Consider the following 24,594-nt stretch of genomic DNA (forward strand, 5'->3'; position numbering starts at 1 on the left):
GTAGTAGTAGTAGTAGTAGTAGTAGTAGTAGTAGTAGTAGTAGTAGTAGTAGTAGTAGTAGTAGTAGTAGTAGTAGTAGTAGTAGTAGTAGTAGTAGTAGTAGTAGTAGTAGTAGTAGTAGTAGTAGTAGTAGTAGTAGTAGTAGTAGTAGTAGTAGTAGTAGTAGTAGTAGTAGTAGTAGTAGTAGTAGTAGTAGTAGTAGTAGTAGTAGTAGTAGTAGTAGTAGTAGTAAATGACAGGTTATGTGTAGTTTCTCGAGGTCCGCCTTCACAAAGTAGATAACACCCTTAAATTACAAGTTTACAGTTAGAATACAAAAAAAAAAAAACGATCTCAAACACTTCTATTCCAGTCAGCACACCGACGACAAACGATGCATCATTATCAGACCGAATTTGCAGTTTTTTGATGAGGAATGTACATATGTACATCAGGCATTCATTGAGTTATAATTTCCTTCCTGTTTATCAAGATTTATAAGATAAGAACCCTCCAAATCATCAATTCATAACGCACTAACACCACTTTAAATAAAGTCATAATCCCTCCCAACAGCCAAGATGCCTTGAATATCTTCAATGTACTTGCTTCATTACCTGTGAATGTAAAAGAAACGCTATCTGTTTATAAATTCAAGTCTCTTCTCAAAAGTCACTTACTCACCCACAACTAAATAAATACTGAATAATGGTATGTCATAAATTGTATCTCATAAATATTTCTCATTATTGTATCTCATAAATCAAACTTTATTTTTTATTTACATTACCTAACAGAATACTACATTCTACTGAATGTTCAGCAACACAGTAAATGACCATATGACCTGTCTTTGTAATACTCATTTGTGCTAAATTGTTATCTGTTTACAATAATGTTTTTACCACTTAACATATCATTGCTTAGTTAATATTAAGTTAATTTTAAGCCTGCCCATAATGCTCTGCATACAAGGGGCTTTGGCATGTTGCACTGTAATAACTGTATTCCTCTGTACTTCACTGTATCATGTTCAAATTAATAAATAAATAAATAAATAAATAAATAAATAAATAAATACAATGCTAGTGTCGCCATTGCAACCAGTATATCCATCAAAGACCTGTCCTAGGTGTTTACACAATCCCTTGCGCAAAGTGTAACAAGGTACACATTGATGAAATAGGACGTACCTTTCGAAAATGTCTCAGTAAGCACATCAATTAATGCAGAAACGTCAACTTGAACAACGCATGTGTCCAGCACCGAAATTCCTCAAACCATCTGAGATTCAGTAACGCCGCCTAGTGATCTAAGAATCAAATTTCCACAGACGCAAATGCCTTGAGTCTTCCTTAATCGACATTTCAGACAATAAACCGAAATAAAAGAAAGCCAATTATCTCAATAATATTACTACTACTGCCACTACTACTAATACAAATACTATTTCCACTTATACTACTGCCTACAACATGGGCCAGTAGGACTACTGGAGTTCTCGTGCCTTTTCACCTCACGTGGTACCTATAAACACCCTTTGTGTCCTTGCATTGTTTATAATGGCTTAAAGCTCCTAGAGAACGAAATATTTCCACAATAAAATGTCGCATTAATCGCACAAGTGTCATTTTATCTAACATTGTCGGTAATTCCATCTTTATTGCAAACTTTTTTAAAGATGATGAGTAATCACCTCCGCAGTACGTAACACCAATCTGAATTCTTTAATTCGTCATAGCATAAGCCAGGCCTCGGTCTCTTGCCTCGGTCTCTTGCCTCGGTCTCTTGCCTCGGTCTCTTGCCTCGGTCTCTTGCCTCGGTCTCTTGCCTCGGTCTCTTGCCTCGTATCTAACCGTCAATGGGTTTACTCCCTCACTGACCTTATCATATCTGTTCTCGGGAAAGTGTATAGAGTCTGTCTCCATTACTTTGTCATCCAGGTCATTCTTAATCATGACTACCGTAAGGTTGAAAAAAAATATTCCCAATGTCCCTCAGTTTATCTTTAACATAGATGTGCACCAAGTTTTTGTTTCCTGCCTTTCGCACCGTCTTCTATCAGCCTTATCAAATCCTTTGATTATTTTGTATATTTTCAGTTTTTTTTTATATTCTTACCGTAAGTGAACCCAAAACCAGTCTTGTGGCAATTTTTTTTTATTTTTTGGTATGTGCCCATAAGTGTATTGAGTTACATACGCTTTTAATTCCAAGTTTGTCTTCACAAAAACTACCACAAACTTTTAATGTTAAATTACCTCTACGGTTTTGGCGCTGCTTAGTAAGCAGTAAGGAATTGAGGCTAACGGCCTCTTGGCAACTTCACCACATTCTGTCACCTTCAAGAATTTCTGGAAGAGTTCTGAAGTATAAACAACGTTTTTAGATTTAGTAGTATATATAAAAATTTGAAAGCATGATATGTACAGTAATAAACTAACAAATTTGGTATTAAGACCGAATAAGTCGAAGCAGATTTGTTTTGTTTTTGATTAAACTGGCATCGAAGAAAATATTCTGGCAATGATACTGCCAAGCAGGAAAAAAAATATAATCATATTATCAGAAGTGGCTAAAACTTGTTATTAAATACCTGACTTTAGTTAAAAAACGCCAGAGAAAAAAATAAAAATAGTAAGACCTGAGTACTTAACGGGATTTCCATGAACATCTAAAGAACTAATGCCTCAGTACTTGTGTGAACGTCAATACACGAAAGTGCTCAGGTTTTACATTCTATTATTCTTCTACTATGGTATTTATGTATCAGAGAAAGTATCTTACCTGGTGGATCCATACTGAGGTACATTATATTACCCAGTACTGGAAGATCTTTGAGACCCGGGATCTGGTTCACCAGACTCTCCTGACAAAAAACAAAAGTCACAAACGGCGCTGGTATTCAAATTTTCTTTCATTTTTTTTATATATATTTTATTTAAAAAGGTACATAACAGCAAATAAATAAAATACAGGCCCTATCCGGCAACAGATGTAATAAACTTTCCGTTGCCATATAATTACCTCATACAAATATAAAAAATATAGATCATGTGACAAAAAGTATCTAATGAAACAACACAAACAAAAACCAACTTGATGAGAGTATTGATACATATTTCCGTACAAACTTAATCAAAAGTAAAACCTGATATTCACTACCATGACTTGAACATCATAAGGTACTAACTCAGAGGAGCATAGTATGTTTAATACCGTAACAACCTGCAAACTAAACTCCCCCTACCCCAGGCAGATCTCTAACATAAAATTAGAACCACAAGAGTGCACAATAAAATACGTTAACCCTAACACATATACAATGCTATCCAAAAATATGAAACTTACATCACGTAAGAACATTAAGCATAAAAAACTACAATGGTACATCTGTTCCTAAACCTTAATACAAAGGTAAAGGCTATAACTGCCTCATGGCTTACAAAACAAACTAAAAATACAATTAATCAGTAAGTACATAATATAAACATGTAACAATCTGGTTTCTAACATCGGGATTCGCCAAAAAAAAAAAAATGGTAATAAAGGATATCCTGCAGTCAATTATAGTAACAAGATTCTTCCACATCATAAACAAACTGCAATCATCTTAGTGAGTGCCTAACCTCACAGGAAGACCATGGCACACCCCACCTAAAATGCCAATTACAGTAATAAAACATATACAGGCCCACACAGGAACAAAACTCCTAAGACCGCAATCAACACACATAGTAGTATATATGGAGAGCAGTACTACATCAAACATAATTAAAAAAATCATCCTGGCCCAAAACACTTCAGAAAGCACCCCCCTGCCATCCCCTGACATTACACAACCTTACTCTCCCTATTCATTCTCACACCCGTACCTGAAGTCTTAAGTCAAAACCCCAGTCTCTTAACCGTATGTCTCCAGTTCATCCCCCCCACTATGCCCACCTCATGCTTAAAGACTGCACAACCACATACTCCACTACCACACACTCTTTCCACATTCCACTCTCCACGGGTCTCAAAACAAAACAAAAGTGACAGTTTAGGGAAAACAACCTATCCCAGCTCTACCCTACACCCAACCCTAACATTACACCTACCGTCAGATTACGATAACCCAAAGAAAAACTATTTACCTACACCCTCCCATATAGTAGCCTATTCCTGCAAACCGTACGATACACACTCGCTGCAAGCGCCGGCACCCTGCAATCACTCCCCACCTCCTGCATACCCCAAGACACACAAAAAATCTGCCACCACATACATCACTACCCTCCGAATGTCCTTGGAAACCCCTCCCACATCAAAGTGCAAAGCCCTCGAAGTCGAAATGTTTCCCCTTCCCCCTGCCACTATACCTAGGACCCTCACTAACCATGTCCTTACAACCTCCAAGCTTTCACAAAAATACACAGCATGAAAAGCCATCTCCTCCTCCCCACAATGCAAACAAGTGCCTGCACCTACATAACCCATTCTATATAGCACTGACCTTGAAGCTAGAATTCCCATAAAGAACCTATATACCACTTCACGAACCCTCGGCTTTAATCCAATCTTTCGAAAGTCTTCCCAAATGCCCCTCCAATCATACATCGGGTATGTATCTACTCCCTGTATCACCTCACCCTGCCTACCTGTCCTCCCAAGCCTACTTACCCTTACTTTTCTTGCATCCCGTATTGTCAACAAATTATGCACCATATCTTCACACACCAATAACGCCTTCCCCTTCTACCATTTCCTCACATCCTCCATGACCACTCCCACCCTTATACCCCTCTCCCCTCCCACCCTCAGGTACTGCTGCTTCACATACACTGCCTTCACGTGTGTGTCCAAAGGTATAAGACCCAGCTCACCCTGCTGCACGCCCGTCATCACCACCACCTTCCGTAGCCATGACCTCCCATAACCCCACACATACCTCAAAACCCCCTTCTCCAGTTCCTGAATATCACACGACCTCAGGGGATATACTTCTGCCACTCTCCACACTTTACTATAAACAAGTGTGTTTACCACCACCACCCTTTGCTGCAATGTTACATCCCCGGCCCTCCACCCTCGCATCCTGCCCATCACTCTACTCACAACGTCCTTTGAATTTATTCTCTGAGCCTCCCCAGCATCCGCCATGTACACAACCCCGCAGATCTTAATTCTATCCACTATGTTCCACCCATACAGTTCCCCAAACCTCCCCCCCACCCATGTACCTACTTCCAATAACTTAGACTTTGCTCCATTAACCCTCATCCCGGTCACCCCACCAAAAATCTCTATTATACGTCCCACATTCCCCAATCCTATTTCCCCTCCCACCAAAACTGTGGTGTCATCCACATACCCCACAATTCCACATCTGCCAGAACTCTCCTCTCCTCGTTCCCACACTCCTTCCTCTATAAGCCTATAAAATGGGTCCTGCATGCATGCAAAGAGGATTTGAGACAAGGGACAACCCTGTCGCAAACCCTTCCCCAACTGCACCGGCAGCCCTAAGTTCCCATTAACCTGTACTCTGACCCTCGCAGGCGTATACAAAGTAGTCACCCACCGCACAATCTCATCCCCAAAACCCTGTTTATGCAAAATACTCCACAGCATACATCTATCTACACAGTCATAAGCCTGCTTCCAATCAATCCCCAAGATATACCCCCTTTTCTACCCTCCACGAAATCCCTAATTCTCCCATGCCCCTCACATATACTTCGACCTGGAATCCCATACTGTCCTCTATGTAGAACAAGGTCAATCACCTTCATGCGATTACCCAAAACCTTTGCAAAAACTTTATAATCAGCGCACATGAGGGAGATCACCCTATAGGCACCCAGGGTCCTCCCCCCCTCCTTTATAAACCAAAACAACTACCCCCATGCCCTGCTATTCCCCCAACACTCCCCCTTCCTTCATACAGTTAAGCAAGGAGACCAAACATTCCTTCATACAATCCCAATGTGCAACAAAGAAATCGTTAGGAATTCCATCAATCCCCGGCACTTTTCCCCTACTCAAGCTCATTACCGCCTCCCCCACTTCCTCCTCGCTGATCCTACCCTCTAGCACCGCTCTCACCTCCTCCCCTAAAATACCCCGAATTCCTTCCCCTATAATCTCTCCCTCCCTCCCTCCACCCTCCCCCTGCTTAAAATTCTCCCTAAACCAATAATCAGCATAGTTACTCATTCCATCAGTGGTTCTAAGTACCTGCCCCACCCTATAGTCCCCCACCCCTTTACACACCTCTAATCCCGTAATCGTGGTCATCTGCTGCCTTTCCCTAAACCTCCTCAAAACACATCCTGACGGTTTGTCACCCCATAGTACCTCTTCTAAACCTTCCCTCACACATATCGCATCAAAACGAGAATTTTGTATATACCTCGATCTTCCCCATAAAACATCGATTTCCCCATGCCTACCACCCCCGCCCCCTTCATAGCAATCACTGAGCTGCCCCTCAAGGTATTTCTGTAAACCAAACCTCCACCGCGCCTCATCCCGCCCTCTATGCTGTTAATATTCCTTAATCCGCACTTTAACGTGCTTCTCCCACCATCCCTAAACATCCTCCTCGTTGTTGCATGCCTCCCAGAGTTGCCTCCACCAGTCTCTGAATGTTAACCCCTCCCCCTCCCCCTGAAATAACCTCACATTCATTTTCCAATAATCCACATACCAGCAAACCATACCCTCCTATGCCACCTCTGCCAAAACGGCACGATGGTCCGAAAAACCTACGTCTACCGTCAGCACATGTTCTACTGTAATCTCACAAGTTATATATATGCGATCCAATCTGGCAGCATAATCCCTCCGCATAAACTTGTGCTCCACTTTCCACCCATCTCCCCTGACTATGTCATAAACCCCTGCATCCCTCAACAAATCCCTCAACACCCCAAGCACACACCCTGCCCCTCTCGGCTCCACATCCTTATTTCTAATTACACAATTCCAGTCACCACCTACTATAGAAACCATGGGTAAACCCCGCAAGTGGAAAAGCAGAACCTCCCATATAAAATTCACCTTTACCTGTCTGTTACTATCAGCTGGCATATATATCCCCAGAAAACACACCCTAATCTCCCCCCATAGCCCCTCCACCCTCACCTCCCTCCCCACCCCCCCCTCCTCCCACGCGAGCACTTGAAATGGGCTGGATTCCCTCACTGCCACTGCCACCCCACCCTTTACTTTCCCTGAACTACCAGCATACATCCCAAAAACTTTCAGCCTCAACTCTCTGCCACACTTAAAATTGTGTTCCTGAATAAAGCACACGTCAATGTCAAAACGCCGCAAAACATCCTCCAGCCATACACGTTTACTTCAGCTCTAAGGCCAATTCAATTGACCGTTACAAGTTTTGAAAAAAAATTCCATTGGCTTAATCGTAAATTATCGCACTGAAACTGATGCATCATTCAAACACAGTTAAACACTTAAAGATGCAAAAAGGGTGGCTTTCCTCTATGTCTCTGTGTCCTGTCAATTACGCTTTTTGTTGTTCCTGTCTTCTCCCATACACTCTTGCCCCCCTGGACCCCCTCCCCCCCTGTGCACTACCCTGCCCTTTCTTAGTCACTCCCGCCCACGTCTTCTTGCCAGAACGCTGAGCTGGAGTAATGACCTCGTCATCCGACGAGCCTCCAGCTCTCTTCCTAGATGCACCCTGAAACTCCATATCAGTATTTCCACTCTCTATGTGCACCTCAGCCTCCACCTGCAGCAACTGCAACATGCCAGACCCCGACCCTGGAGACCCTGGGGCCTGCCCATTCAGGTCCTCAACCATCAGAAGTCTCCCGTCTACAGCGGGGATCTCCTCCGCTGGCAACTTCAGGAAAGACTTAATCATCTCCTGCAGAGGTTCAGATAAATCCTGTAGTTCACCAGCCTTCCCCAGTCCCACAGGCTGCTGCTCAACTTCAGGTTCTTCCTGTGGGGGAGCGTCCGAAGCTTTTGGTAGCGTCACGCAATGCTCCTCCACACCGTTCACTTCGTCCACCCAATTTCCTTTGCCTGCTGCATCCACAGCAGCAGACGAAGATGCCACCAAAGACTCCGTGATTACTGGCATTTCCGATGAACGTGGAGTTGCTGCCTTACCACACCCGGCCGCCATGTGGTCAAAAGCACTACACAGTCGACACGTTTTACGTTGTCCCGCATAGGTCACAAACACCTGTGTCCTAAAATCCTCCAGGACTACATACGAGGGAATAGGTCTTCTCAATGTCGTCTTGATAGTGTAAGATCCTGCAGGAAGCCCCGCGTAGATTCCATCTGTCCAACGTCTCAAAGTCACAGCATGCACCTCACCATAGCTTCGAAATGTCTCACGAATATCCACGTCATCTGCTTCAAAAGGAACATTTCGAATTCTCACCCAGGTGTAGTATTTGGAGGCATCCCGCAGGCGTACCTCCAGCCCAGATGATACGGTGATACACCTTTCCTGATATTGAGTCACCGTCCTTTCGTAAGCTTCCACTGTGCAGAACTTGACGAAAATCCTTGTAGATCCATTAAGAGCAATCCCATATAGTTCATCGTTGGCAATGCAGAACGTATCCCTGATGATCGTCGGCAGTAAAACAGAGGCATTTGTCGGGTAAATTGCCCCTTTGACTAAGTTAACACACAGTGTTACTCCTCCTGCGGCAACTGGCCACTGAATGGTTGTGCTGCGCAGAAGCTCCTGCTTCTGCGCAGCACAACCATTCAGCCCGAGAGCGAAATGGTCAATGAAATTTTCTTTCATTGACACAGTTTAATACGTTTTTCTGGGCTTCAGATTCTCGCTCATTTTAAACTAAATAAACCAATTTTAATATTTTTACTGGAATCACAGAACCAATTTCTACAAAAGTTAAATACATATCTGCTCAGAAGGCACGAGGTCAAGAATTTACATACTAATTACATAAGAACATAAGAGGAGTACTGTTGTAGGCCTACTGGCATATATCAGCAGGATCTTTTTTAAGAACATTCACTAACTTATCATACCTAAGGTACCGAAGCTTTGATGCTAATTTTAAGTATCACCTTAATTCCCCACATCACATGACCACTTCACCTGGAATGAACAAAGGTTAACCCTCTTCACTAAGAGGTGTCACCTTTACCTCCAAAAATCTCACCACGAAACTGACGTTGATTGTACTGACTTCTGTTAACAATTCAACTGTCACAAGCTTTGAAAAAAAAAATTCCATTGACTTAAGCGTACATTATCGCGCTGAAACTGATGTATAATTCAAACATGTTAAAGCTTGGTAAGAATTCAGCAAAATTTTATACAATTAAACACCAGTTTGCAAATGTCGAGGATTTATCCAAGGGGCTCTGGTGGCCTGGTGGTTAAAGCTCTCGCTTCACACGGTGAGGGCCTGGGTTCGATTCCCAGCCAGAGTAGAAACATTGGACGTGTTTCTTTCCACCTGTTGTCTATGTTCCCCATCAGTAAAATGGGTACTTGGGTGTTAGTCGACTGGTGTGGGTCGCATCCTGGGACACTGACCTAAGGAGGCCTGGTCACAGACCGGGCCGCGGGGGCGTTGACCCCCGGAACTCACTCCAGGTGACACCGACTGACTGCTTCACCTCACCTATCAAGCTTGATAAAGCTCCTGGAGAGCGAAACGTTGCCACAATAAAATGTCACATTAGTTGCACTTGTGTCCTTTTACTTTACATATTGTCGGTAATTCTACCAACTTTATTACAAAGTACATGTAAATGAAATTAATTGGTTCTTGGCTTGAAAAGTTGCCCCCCCCAAAAAAAAAAAACTTACAATATACTATAATAAATTTTTATGCTATAAAAACATTTAAGTAACATAATGCTTATTAATATTATCAACAAACATTTGTTTCTCTTTAATCCAAACTAAGATGTGAGGGAAAAGTTCAATAGATAGGAGTAGAAATATAGTAACAATAGTTTCATTGCCGGCTACTAGTTAAGGTAGGGTAAGTCAAGCTCCCGTTTTTCCGGCCTTTTTTTTCCCCCTCCCTGAAAGTGATACTTTGACTGCCGGCGGCTTGTTAAGGTAGGGGCAGTCTAGCTCCTGCTATCCTTTCCCCTCCCTCTTCCTCCCCCCCCCCCCGAAAGGTGACGTGTGGGGCTCTGGTCAAACAGTAAATCACTCGACTCACAGCTCCCAACACTACTGTAAGTACATGCCTGCCTTGTATTCTAGTGGATTTATTGGTTAAAAGCTTCACTTTTGACCAATAATAAACTTAGTCCTATCAGTCTTGCTCTAGGTTGACTGTTGTAATAATCACCACGTCTTTTGAGTATTGTACACTGCCATGGAGAGTGATTATTTAAGCAGTGGGTAACCTGTATCTTTTCAGCTTGGATGGCAGTTAGGGTCACCTGTCAATCAACGAGAAGAACAGGAGAAGGACTAACGTCCAGAGACTTCCCCATTTTGGATTTAAGTACCTGTGCACCTGTATGAAATTGCAGGAAGTAACCCCCACATCATTGTAGCGGTAAAGAACCTGCTTTCCTGTCATCGGGATACTACTCACTAGTATACTGTGAAGAACTAGCCAGTGGATGGTCACCAACACCTGTGACCCCCCTCCTCCCCATCATCAGCAACGGCTACGATTTCAACAACAGTGTCACCAACACCAGACACCCCTGTAGATATTAGCGTTGAGTTCAAATGTTATTTTATTCATTTCATTTTTCATTTTTCTTTCAAATAGGATATACCTTTCATGTTTTATTGTTTTATGTTTGATTTAATAAATAATAAAGTGTTTATCTTTGTGAATTATTATTTCTTTTTCTATTCATTAATTTTCCTGAGGAGGAGCCAGCCTGAGTAATACTGTCTGAAGTTGTTACAGGGCTGAGTAAGCCTTCACAAGTGGCGACCTTGCCAGGATCAACTCTATTGAATCAAGATTCAACTCCATCTCGAATCTACCATTGGAACTTCAACGCAGCATACCACAGACAGTTACCACCAGCCATGAGTAATCATTCTCTATGGTAGAACTACAGTACAAGTATTTAGAAGATTTGGTGATTGTTATAGTCTCAATTTATTGTAAGTCAAGTCAGGCAGGATATAATATTTAATTCTGCCACCTAATTGTGTGTGAGCTTGAAACACTTTGGAGGATTAGACTCTAGGGACCCGAGATTTTCCAGTGACAACTTGTTTCATTGAGCACTTTATTATATCAAGGGAACTGTCATAGGACACTCTTGATTTGTTGGTGAGAAGATTGGATGATCAAGTGACCCCATTCTACTTACTGTTTGCTCGGGGCCGGCATAGAACCCTTCGTTTTAATTAATACATTTTGTTTAATTGAAGCAGGGATCGAGCCCTCTGGTTTATTTACAGTTTGAGCGGAGCAGGAATTGAACCCTCCGTTTTCTTTAATACCCGTTTCATTTCCCCTGATAGTTTAAGTTATTCTTGCAAGCATGGAGGAATACCAGTTTTGGATGAATGCTGGAAGTAAGTTAGGAATAACAGGGAAAAATTTATAATCTTTCATTAGTGCTAAGATCCAGGAAAGACTTGAAAGAGAGAGGATTGAGAGAGAAGAGAGACAATTAGGGAAAGAGAAGAAGTAAAGGAGAGAGAGAGAATCGAAAGAGAAGGGAATAAGGAGAAAGAGAGACTCGAAAGAGAAGAGAAAAAGGAGAAAGAGAACCTTGAAAGACAGGAGAAAAAGGAGAGAGAGAGAATTGAGAGAGAAATCCGAGAAAGACAGTTAGAAAGAGAGAGAGAAGACCAAAAAGAGCGTGATAGACTTGATCGTGAGGAAAGAGGTAGGGAACGTGAGGAACAAGCTAAGATACGTGAGGAACAAGTTAAATTAAGAGAACTTGAGGAAAGAGCAAAGGATAGAGAACACGAGTTAACAGAGAAAAAGGATCGCGAGCCCGAAAAATCTCGCCTTGAATTGGAGAATAAAAAGTTAACTTTTACACAACAACAATTAGAGGAAGGAGTAATTGAACATCATGCAGCTAGTACACATATTCCAACACCTAATTTACCTCCCTTCACAGAAGGTGAAGACATTACTTCATACATTATCAGGTTTGAAAATACTGCTACCCTCTGTGAATGGCCTGCTGACACCTGGGCTACCAGGTTAGGAATGCTATTTTCTGGTACTGCTTTGAATATCTATGCAACTTTGTCACAGGATATCATATGTAATTATAACCTACTGAAGAAGGCAATCCATGAAGCATATCAAAAAAAACACTAATTCTTACAGGAAAGATTTCAGGTATGCCACCTTACAGCCTGGCCAGAACTTTCAGCAGTTACAGGTAACACTCGTTTGTTCGACTTTTGGATAGAGAGTTCCGGAATTGATCACAGTTATGAATCTCTTAGAGACTTTATGGTTGCTGACCAGTTTCTGACAGCTCTTCCCCATCAGATCCGAACATTCATCAGAGAACGTAACCTGATTAAAGCTGAGGAAGTTGCTGAGGCTCACAATTCCTATAAAGACCTAAAGGGATCGAATCCTAAGGGCAAGGTTTCATCAGACCTTAAGAAATCAAAGCCTCTAATGGAAAGTAAAATGACTTCTTTTATTCCTGTTTGTCATTTGTGTGGTGTTAAGGGACATAAACGTCCAGATTGTCCTTCTAAGAAGGTCCAAAAAGTTGGAAGATGTTTTAAAGACTGTAATGACCAAGCACCCTTCTGTTCAGGAACAGTTAATGGACTTAATGTATCTACCATTTTACGAGACACTGGATGCACATGCATAGTCATTTCTGATAAGCTGTTCCCTAACCTTAAAGAAACTCATTCCTCTGCTATACTTTCAGACTACTTGGGCCATACGGACACTTTTCCTACCATCCGTTGTTACATTAGGTCTAAATGGTTCACAGGTTGGTCTGAAGCCGTACTAGCTCCCATCACTTCTTGCTCCGTACTAATAGGTAATGTAAAAGGTGCCATTCTTCCTTCTGAGGTTGACCTTTCATCACCAAAGATGGATATAAGTGTTTCAGATCCTCTTCCTGTAGAGTCAGAGAAGCCCCTCGAAAGTTCAGATGAGACAATGTCTCGCGATATTCATGTGGGATTAAAAACCAGTGATGCTACTCACGAAAGCGAGGAAGTAGGATCACAAGTTCACTTGTTAGATGAAAGTGAAGATATCACCTCCGATACCATAAATGTCTTGACTAGGGCTCAGACCAAAGCCCAGGCTTCTCCTACTGTCCATCCTTTGATTTTCCCTGACTTTAAGCCTTTAGATATATCGAAGGACTCCTTTGTCAATTTACAACGTAATTGCCCTTCTCTTCAGAATTACCATAATGCTGCTAAACAAAATCAAGTTATCCAAATGAAAAACTTTTCATATAAATTTGAATATATAAAAGGTATCTTGTACAAGTCAGTATTCAAATTAAATTCAGATGAGATAGACTATTCCATCTTAGTTGTTCCAAGTCAATGCAGAGAGACTGTTCTTAAAATGGCTCATGACCTGCCAGTGGCCGGACATTTCTCGCATCGTAAAACCTTAAATAAAATTAGGGAAACCTATTTTTGGCCAACAATGTCCTCAGATATCACTACCTATTGTATTCGTGTAAAGTTTGCCAACTGTCATCCTCCCGAGGTACCAGGCGAGTACCTATGGTCAAAATTCTTATCTTTACGGTACCGTTTGAAAGAGTAGCTATTGACATTGTTGGTCCTTTATCTCCACTTTCATCCGGGGGACATAGATATATATTAACATTAGTTGATTATGCTTCGAGTTTCCCTGAACCCATACCCTTAAAGACCATAACTGCTACAGAGGTGGCTGAAGCCCTTTTGTCCATCTTCTCCAGAGTGGGCATCCCTAGAGAAATTTTGTGTGACCGTGGGACACAATTCACATCTGACTTAATGCAACATCTATACCAACTTCTGGGAGTGAAGCCTCTCTTCACCACACCCTATCATCCCAGCTGTAATGGGAGGATTGAGCGCCAGCATTCGATTTTCAGTCCATTTTAAGGAAACTTTGCTCCCTTAAACCTAAGGAGTGGCATCGTTACCTACCCTGTGCTTTGTTTGCCATGAGGGAAGTTCCCACTGACTCTTTGGGGTTTTCACCTTTTGAACTTCTCTATGGTAGACAGGCCAGAGGCCCATTGTCCATCCTTCATGACTTATGGACTAATGAGGAGGTAAATGCTGAGGTTCAGTCTTCTTACCAGTTTCTCCTTGACCTTAGATCCAAACTTGAGGAGACCTCTGACATAGTTTCGAAAAACCTAAGCTTGTCAATGGACCAGTACAAAACCTATTTTGACTCCAAAAGTCAGAGGAGAAGTTTTAAAGTAGGAGATGAAGTTCTGGTACTTTTGCCTATCAAGTCAAATAAATTATTATTTGCATGGAAAGGTCCATATAAAGTATTAAAAATTTGTGGGAAAGTTGATTACCTCATAGAAGTCAAGGGGAAACCTAAGCTTTATCATATCAACATCCTTAAGAAATATTACCGAAGAAATTCGGTTAACTGCCTTAATAACTTTGACTTAGTTTTTCCACACGAACTTGATAAGACAACTGAAGAATGTAAGATGTGCGTAATTGACACCTCTAACTTAGACTATGATGAAGAACTACATGACTTGCTGACTCTTGACCACTCGGACGCAACCACCATTAATATTAATGAATCTTTGGATGACCATAAGAGACTTGAACTACTTCAATGTGTGAGTAACTTTTCAGACGTCTTTACTGATATTCCAGGTGTTACCTCCATGGTAGTCCATAAGATTGACTTAATGACGGACAATCCTATCAAACGAAAATTATACCCAGTTCCAGTTCACCTTAGGGATGCATTTGACCTAGAGGTAGACAAATTATTAAAACTAAAGATCATTGAACCTTCAGTATCTTCATATTGTTCACCAGTAGTCATGGTTAAGAAGGAGGATAACTCATATAGACTTGCTATTGACTTCAGAGGCCTTAATGCTATAACTCGGTGGGATGCTGAGCCTATGCTCTTAATAGATAGCGATCTACACAAATTTTATGACGCTTCCTTCTTTTCAGAGATTGATATTGCGAAGGCATATCATCAAGTAATGTTAGATCCTTCTTCTAAGCAGTACACCGCTTTTCCTTCACGCCAAGGACTGATGTAGTATAGAACTATGCCCTTCGGTTTGGTAACTGCCTGTGCTACCTACGTGAGACTGATGAGAAAGGTCTTGGGTAATATGCCAAATGTTTCAGTTTATTTTGATAACATTTACGTAATGACTTCTACGTGGGGCGAACATATCCAAACATTAACGTCAGTTTTGCGTAGGTTACGCTCACATGGCCTCACTGCCAAGCCTAAGAAATGCTTCCTTGGGTATAACAAGATTAGATATCTTGGACTGATACTTTCTAATAACTCTCTGCAGCCTCTTCCCAGTAAGATCAAAGCTTTATGAGAATTTAAATTCCCCAAAACCAAGAAGCTCATGCGAAGCTTTTTTGGTTCTGTAAATTTTTATGCACGGTTTATCCCGAACCTTACTGATCTTACAGGCATCTTTTCCGACTTCCTTAAAAAGTCTGTGAAGGAACCTCTTGAACTTTCCGACGAAGCTCGGGAAAAGTTTAATGAGATTAAAAGTATCTTTTCGAAAGACCCTATAATTAAGATTCCAGATATTAATAAAACATTTTGTTTGAGAAGTGATGCCTCCAATACTGGCTTAGGTGCGGTGTTACTACAATACCATGATGGTACTCCCTTCCCTGTATGCTTCCTAAGCCGGAAACTCCTTCCCACAGAAACGAGATACTCCACCATAGAAAAGGAATGTTTAGGCCTTGTGTGGGGTATCTCCAAACTTAAATTTTATTTGCTGGGAAAAGAATTCATTTTAGAAACGGACCACAAACCTTTGATATACCTAGAAACTTTTAAGGGAACCAACAGTCGCCTCTTGAGGTTGACATTGGCACTCCAGGCTTTTAAGTTCCATATTGTGTATATCAATGGTTCATCCAATTATTTCTCTGACTGGTTAAGTCGTGACAGTCAGTAGAAGATTTGTTGCCTTACGCGACTTCCACATGTTAGAACTTTTTCCTCGCCTATTCTTCTTATACTCCTTGACTATAAGTCTTGGTATGGGGGAGTGTGAGGGAAAAGTTCAATAGATAGGAGTAGAAATATAGTAACAATAGTTTCATTGCCGGCTACTAGTTAAGGTAGGGTAAGTCAAGCTCCCGTTTTTCCCGCCCTTTTTCCCCCTCCCTGAAAGTGATAGTTTGACTGCTGGCTGCTTGTTAAGGTAGGGTCAGTCTAGCTCCCGCTATCCCTTCCCCTCCCTCTTCCCCCCCCCCCCCCCGAAAGGTGACGTGTGGGGCTCTGGTCAAACAGTAAATCACTCGACTCACAGCTCCCAACACTACTGTAAGTACATGCCTGCCTTGTATTCTAGTGGATTTATTGGTTAAAAGCTTCACTTTTGACCAATAATAAACTTAGTCCTTTCAGTCTTGCTCTAGGTTGACTGTTGTAATAATCACCACGTCTTTTGAGTATTGTACACTGCCATGGAGAGTGATTATTTAAGCAGTGGGTAACCTGTCTATCTTTCCAGCTTGGATGGCAGTGAGGGTCACCTGTCAATCAACGAGAAGAACAGGAGAAGGACTAACGTCCAGAGACTTCCCCATTTTGGATTTAAATACCTGTGCACCTGTATGAAATTGCAGGAAGTAACCCCCACATCATTGCAGCGGTAAAGAACCTGCTTTCCTGTCATCGGGATACTAGTCACTGGTATACTGTGAAGAACTAGCCAGTGGATGGTCACCAACACCTGCGACCCCCCTCCTCCCCATCATCAGCAACGGCTACGATTTCAACAACAGTGTCACCAACACCAGACACCCCTGTAGATATTAGCATTGAGTTCAAATGGTATTTTATTCATTTCACTTTTCATTTTTCTTTCAAATAGGATATACCTTTCATGTTTTATTGTTTTATGTTTGATTTAATAAATAATAGTGTTTATCTTTGTGAATTATTATTTCTTTTTCTATTCATTAATTTTCCTGAGGAGGAGCCAGCCTGAGTAATACTGTCTGAAGTTGTTACAGGGCTGAGTAAGCCTTCACATAAGAAAAGTTATTCCATAGTTTCATTTGTGTGCGATGTTTTTGCACCAAGAGAAGTGACTCGTGTAGCCATAACTGACCTTTAATAACCTCATTGTTCTTAAGTAAGATACTTATTGTAGATGTAGCCATACAGTTCTCTGTGTCAACCTTCAACACTAGTTTCCCACCTCACTCTTTCAAACAAGTTCTTAATTCAATTGTGGTTCACATAGTTTGACTCTCACGTTTATTTTTCAAACTGCTTTTTTTTCGAGGCAATAGTCACTAGGAAAACTGTGCAGGAGCACTGTGCAGGAGCGCTGTGCAGGAGCGCTGTGCAGGAGCTCTGTGCAGGAGCACTGTGCAGGAGCACTGTGCAGGAGCACTGTGCAGGAGCTCTGTGCAGGAGACCTGTGCAGGAGCACTGTGCAGGAGCTATGTGCATGAGCTCTGTGCACTGTGCAGGAGTACCATGCAGGAGCTCTGTGCAGGAGCACTGTGCAGGAGCTCTGTGCAGGAGCTTTGTGCAGGAGCACTGTGCAGGAGAACTGTGCAGGAGCTCTGTGCAGGAGCTCTCGGAAGGAGCTATGTACAGGACCTCTGTGCATGAGCTCTGTGCAGTAGCACTCTGCAGGAGCTCTGTGCAGGAGAACTGTGCAGGAGAACTGTGCAGGAGAACTGTGAAAAAGCACCGTGCAGGAGCACTGTGCAGGAGCTCTATGCAGGAGCTCTGTGCAGGAGCACTGTGCAGGAGCTCTGTGCAGGAGCTCTGTGCAAGAGCACTGTGCAAGAGCTCTGTGAAGGAGGTCTGTGCAGGAGGTCTGTGAAGGAGGTCTGTGCATTAGCTCTGTGCAGGAGATTTATGCAGGAGATCTGGGCAGGAGCACTGTGCAGGAGCTCTGTGCAGGAGCACTGTGCAGGAGCTCCGTGCAGGAGCACTGTGCAGGAGCACTGTGCAGGAGCTCTGTGCAGGAGCTCCGTGCAGGAGCTCCGTGCAGGAGCACTGTGCAGGAGCACTGTGCAGGCACACTGTTCAGGAGCTATGTGCAGGCGCACTGTGCAGGAGCTCTGTGCAGGAGCTCTATGCACTGTGCAGGAGCTCTGTGCAGGAGCTCTGTGCAGGAGCTCTGTGCACTGTGCAGGAGCTATGTACAGGACCTCTGTGCAGGAGCACTGTGCAGGAGCACTGCGCATGAACACTGGGCAGGAGCACTGTGCAGGAGCTCTGTGTACGAGCTCTGTGCAGGAGCTGTGTGCAGGAGCACTGTGCAGGAGCACTGTGCAGGAGATCTGTGCAGGAGCACTGTGCAAAAGCACTCTGAGGAGCACTGTGCAAGAGCTCTGTGCAGGAGCACTGCGCAGGAGATCTGTACAAGAGCACTGTGCAGGAGGTATGTGCAGGAGCACTGTGCAGGAGCATTGTGCAGGAGCTTTGTGCATAAGCTCTGTGCAGGAGCTTTGTGCACTGTGCAGAAGCTCTGTGCAGGAGCACTGTGCAGAAGCTCTGTGCAGGAGCACTGTGCCGGAGCACTGCGCAGGAGCACTGTGCAGGAGCATTGTGAAGGAGCCCTGTGCAGTAGCAATGTGCAGGAGCTCTGTGCACTGTGCAGGAGCACTGGGCTAGAGCACTGTGCATGAGCACTGCGCAGGAGCAATGTGCAGGAGCACTGTGAAGGAGCTCTGTGCAGGAGCACTGTGCAGGGGCTATGTGCAGGAGCACTGTGCCGGAGCACTGTGCAGGAGGACTGCGCAGGAGCACTGTGCCGGAGCACTGTCCAGGATCTGTGTACAGGAGTACTGTGCAGGTGCACTGTGCAGGAGCCCTGTGCAGGAGCTCTGTGCAGGAGCACTGTGCACTAGCACTGTGCCGGAGCACTGTGTAGGAGCACTGTGCAGGATCTCTCTGCAGGAGCACTTTGCAGGAGCGCTGTGCATGAGCACTGTGCAGGAGCACTGTGCTGGAGCTCTGTGCACTGTGCAGGAGCTCTCCGCAGTTCTGTTCAGGAGCACTGTGCAGGAGCACTGTGCACTGTGCAGGAGCACTGTGCACTGTGCAGGAGCTCTGTGCACTGTGCAGGAGCACTGAACACAAACCGGTGGTCGGACTGCAGAAAAACTTTCAAACATTGTGTCATTTTTTCTTAACAAACTTGTTCGGACTCCGGTGGTTCGTTCTAGGTCTGGTCCGTTCCGTCACCGAGGTCCCACTATTTTAAACACGATATTCTGGGTGTCCTGTCAAACAGAAATTCTTCTACAGATAAATTTTCAGATTTGCAATGTTTAACTGATCCAGTCATCACTCAGACAAGTTGAATGCATAACACAAAAACCCACTTGTTTGAGATTTAAACTTAAGACGATGTTTCGGCCCAACTTGGACCATTATTCAGACTGTTTCACTCTCTTACATTCGGAGTTACTTGTGTATTGTTCTAATCACTGTATTGTGCCTCTTATTCTCTTAGTCAGTTTTATTGTATTGCCACAACTGTGATTAAATATGACAGGCAAACACTATTTCGTCTATTGCGGTTTTCTCAGATCAACACTAGAAACACAGAAAATATGCATTAAATTATTGTACAATAATGGTATACATTACAGACAAGATGGAAATTCGATAAATACATAACATCTTCATTGTAGACGTTTCGCAATCCAGTGGCTTTATCAATACAAATTCAAGGACATAACTGGAAAACAGTAGAACTATATACAAAGGATGAGGTAATCAGTCCCTCAGCCTTGGAGTTGATGTGAAGATCACTGTCTAAGTCATGAAGAATCTGGAGCACAGGCAAGAAGACTGGTGCTTTTATACTGGCGTCAGGTAGTAAGGGACTGGTAGGCTGGATATCCCAGTGGAAGTAGGTCATACCGAGGGACAGGTTAGTAGTAGCTAAGAAGGTTGTGGAGATGTCTTTTGAACCAAGATTCCATGATGTTGCAGTGTCTGACAGGTTGTACATGAATGGTATATAAGCGCCAGCTTCATGCCTGTGCTTCAGACTTTACGATTACGGTGCTCTTCATCAACTCCAAAGATGAGAGACTGATTACCTCATCATTTGTACATAGATCTACTGTTTTTCACTTATGTCCTTGAACTTGTATTGATAAAGCCACTGGCTGGCGAAACGTCTACAATAAAGATACCCAGAGGATGCACAAGTGTCTAATTTTTATCTTGTCGGTATTATATACCATTCACGTACAACCTGTCAGACATTGCAACATCATGGAATCTTGGTTCAAAAGACATCTCCACAACCTTCTTAACTATAGGAAATAACAAGTGCATCTATGTTCAAGATGTAAATCGAACAAAACAAAGTGCCATTAACTGACAAACTTTCCTACGGGTGTAACACAAGTTACTGCAGCTCCTGACAAACTTGTTAAGTATAGCAAAATATCTAACAAATTAATTTTGAAAAATTCTCGACAGTCAAAATATTATAACAAAATCTGTCAACGGTTTTTGGCTCTTTTTGGTGCAATGAAAACCTAGAAAAATATGATTACTGGAAAGGGATTGAAATTGGATCAATTCCAAGATATCTGATAGTGATTCTGAATATCAGGAAGCAGCTGTAGCTTCCCTATTATTAGGTATAAAACAATTATTTTTGCGTCTAACCTTGGATTATAATACATTCAAGGAATTCATTGGCGCTAATCAAGTTTCACGAAGGAAGGCACCATTTTATCTTACCTGAAAAGCAGTTTAAGAACCAAACAATGAAAAAACTTTTACTGATGTATTTCACAATAATGTATTTCAGTTAGAATACTGAAAGATTCATTAAAAAATCTGACTAAATCAAAATAATTACAATTTCAAAATATGACATTAAATGACGTAGTAAAAATATTCAGTGTCAGTGTGTTCATAATCTAAGTTCAGTTCTTGAAAGCTTCCTCTTGTTCCTCTGAACACTCGTTGTGCAGATCTTTACCAAATGTAAGTTGGCGTCAAGCACATGCAGAAGTAAGTGCAAGCTCATAATTTCTGCACATGCAATAGTGGGGATGGAAGACTGCAACCAATTTCGCAATTGCAACACATCATTTTCTGTAGTGTTAGATGCAGCATTCACAGCAGACATTATGCATACAAGTTGTTAGGTAAGACACATATGCAACAGTTAGGTATCTTTATTTCGAAACGTTTCGCCTACACAGTAGGCTTCTTCAGTCGAGTACAGAAAAGTTGATAGAAGCAGAAGATACTTGAAGACGATGTAATAATGTTCATTATGAGTACTAGTTGACTGTCTCAAAATCTCCAACAACTGTTCAAAAGATCAATAAAACTCTCCATCCCCATCCATGTCATAGTCTGAAAACCTCTTGAGTTTAGGAGTTTGGTGGAAAATAGTTGAGAAAGGATGTTCGGGGATATGTAATTTTGCAGAGACGACTTTCGTAATATATCATAACACAAGGCTGCCAGAGAACATGTGCTCTTCCCACTAAACATAAAGCCCCTTTGGGGCGGGGCAGATGGCAGACCAGAGGCCTAGCTTCTCCCTACGAGCCCCGTGAGGGCGGGGAATGTGGCTAGGCCTGGGGACAGTTGGTCCCAAAGATGAGGAGGTACTTGTACCTCCTCCCATGGGAGACTTAGGTCTCGAGACATTCCCCAGATAGGGAGCCAAGGCCGGGTCACCACTACTTGGAAAAGACCCGGGCCGGGAGAATACCGGCGAATAAAAAAAAAAACAAAAAAAAAAAAACATTGGTTGTCTTCCGAAGTTTTCTATGTTAGTGCGATGCTTGCCTGGTAAAGTAAATGTCTGCACATAATTGGAAGACTGTATCACCTTTCACAAGTTTCTGAAAGCCACATATGTTTCCAACATAATAAACACCTGACGTTGAACTGCATCCCGTGAAAGCATGAAGAAATAACAATTATATACACATTCTCTTTCGGGTGAAGAACTTTGATTATATGATTATTTAATTATGATTATATGTATCATGTCACTGTCAGTAACTGACTGTACGACCTAAAATACAGTGGTTTGCATCAGCTGTAAAAGAGAAGAAGAATTAACAAGACTGTGTCCTTCCCAGTCAGCGTGGTTGGTTGCGCATCTGCAGTATTAACTGTGACCTTGTCATGTTTACAATAGCGTCTCCTTCTTTTAATTGACGGTATAGCTTACATTCCACACTTCATCACTTATTAAGCTGATTAGATACTGCTTTCTACTACTCTTTGAAATGAAATTCACAACCTTCCATGGTAAGAATATTGTGACAATTTGTACAATGTCAGCAGAAAAATATCTTCAACTAAGTAATCTGGTGCGACACAGCTTGTGATATACATTAAAACCGATATACTTTACTATACGACGAGTCGTACCACATCTCACGTAGAATGTCCACCAGGAATTCGAACCAATGCAGGTGATGTATTTACACAGGTAAACCAGTCTATAATGGTACAATGACGAGAAATATCGCTGCTTGTACTAAGTATGGTTTGCCTAGTAATGGTTACTATGTGTTGCGTGTCCCCCCCACCCCCCAAAAAAAAAAATATATATATATATATAAATATTATATATATATATATATATATATATATATATATATATATATATATATATATATATATTTTTATTATTATCACACCGGCCGATTCCCACCAAGGCAGGGTGGCCCGAAAAAGAAAAACTTTCACCATCATTCACTCCATCACTGTCTTGCCAGAAGGGTGCTGATGGAGTGAATGATGGTGAAAGTTTTTCTTTTTTCGGGCCACCCTGCCTTGGTGGGACTCGGCCGGTGTGATAATAATAAAAATATATATATATATATATATATATATATATATATATATATATATATATATATATATATATATATATATATATATATATATATATATAATATATATATATATATATATATATATATATATATATATATATATATATATATATATATATATACTTTAACATGTTTTCTAGTGTCTCTGGAAGGAAATAGATGTAGAGTTGACTTGAAGCTCTTCAGATTTTGGGTAGTAATTAGTAATAAAAGGCACAGTTGGCCAGGTAGAAGCTGAGACAAATAAGGACCGATGGAGATATGTAGTAACTGCTCCAAGTAGTAAACTGTATTTGGATTTGAATAAATACGTGTGCCCACTCAGTTAGTATTGTAACAGAGGTGATGATAGGTAGATGAGTCGTCGATGTCCGAATATAATATTATTCCACTAAGTGTTAGCTAAGGTCTTCATATTACGAATACAAGATGAAATAATGTTATAACTGTTTATTCCTTCATTCGAAGGAAATCAAAACAATAATTACGATTAGTTGTATGATAGGTTGATATTCGTTATTTTACATTGAACTTTCTCCCTATTACCCTCCCTCCATCCCCTCACCCCACCCTCTCTCTGTTTCTCTCCCTCTCTCTCTGTCTCTCTCCCTCTCTCTGTCTCTGTCTCTCTCTTTCTCTCTCTCTGGCTCTCAGGTTATAAGGGTTATTTATGCTATAATATTTGTAGCTTAAAAAAGAGGTTAGATAGCTATACGAGTGTGAATTATTGAATTTGAATAGAACCTGCCTAAAGGACAGCAGACATATTACTTTGTTCCTCCATTATGTTCGTCTCTAATGTTAAGAAAACTCTGATCCTTAAAATGGACATTAAAGTAAGTCTTTTTTGTTCAGTCTGAGCTGACAATAAACAGCAGAGCGTGTGTACCCCTGGCAGCAGGTCACTTAAGAAGGAGGATGGGGCGTGATCACTTGCTACTCCAACCCATGGTAACAGGTAACTTAAGAGGAAGAGTGATGGAGAGAGATCACTCGCTACCACCACCCCTGGTAACAGGTAACTTAAGAGGAAGAGTGATGGAGAGAGATCACTCGCTACCACCACTCCTGGTAACAGGTAACTTAAGAGGAAGAGTGATGGAGAGAGATCACTCGCTACCACCACTCCTGGTAACAGGTAACTTAAGAGGAAGAGTGATGGAGAGAGATCACTCGCTACCACCACCCCTGGTAACAGGTAACTTAAGAGGAAGAGGAATGGGAGTGATCACTCGCTACCCCATCCCCTGGTAACAGGTAACTTAAGAGGAAGAGGAATGGGGAGTGATCACTCGTTACCACCACTTTCATCAAGAGTTATAATTACTGTAAATATCTTGAGTAATAAAGCGGCCAAATAAATGAACACTGCCGTAGACCTGTGGTACGTTAAGGTTGTGTGTGTGTGTTCACCTAATTATAGATGCAGGGGTCGAGACATAGCTCCTGGCCCCGCCTCTTCATTGAGTGCTACTACTAGGTCCTCTCTCTCCCTGCTCCATGAGCTTTATCAATACTCAGCTTATAACTATGTATGGTTTCTGCCACCACTACATCACTTGCTAGGCTATTCCACTTCCTGACTACTCTAT

The 24,594-nt window shown here is 42.0% G+C and overlaps 1 protein-coding gene across 1 annotated transcript in view; it reads right to left on the reverse strand.

The window, feature by feature from the left end:
- Window positions 1-24,594, reverse strand: part of LOC128692432 (cytochrome P450 4C1) — a 610,069-nt gene that overhangs the window by 86,051 nt on the left and 499,424 nt on the right. Inside the window, exons 3-4 of the mRNA XM_070096269.1 lie at window positions 2,767-2,848; window positions 2,241-2,344 (exon numbers count right to left, since the gene is read on the reverse strand). Of these exons, the coding sequence (XP_069952370.1) occupies window positions 2,241-2,344; window positions 2,767-2,848 (186 nt within the window). The remainder of the gene's footprint in view (window positions 1-2,240; window positions 2,345-2,766; window positions 2,849-24,594) is intronic.

This window comes from Cherax quadricarinatus, chromosome 53 (genome assembly GCF_038502225.1).
Source record: "Cherax quadricarinatus isolate ZL_2023a chromosome 53, ASM3850222v1, whole genome shotgun sequence".
In the NCBI taxonomy this organism is placed as follows: Eukaryota; Metazoa; Arthropoda; class Malacostraca; order Decapoda; family Parastacidae; genus Cherax; species Cherax quadricarinatus.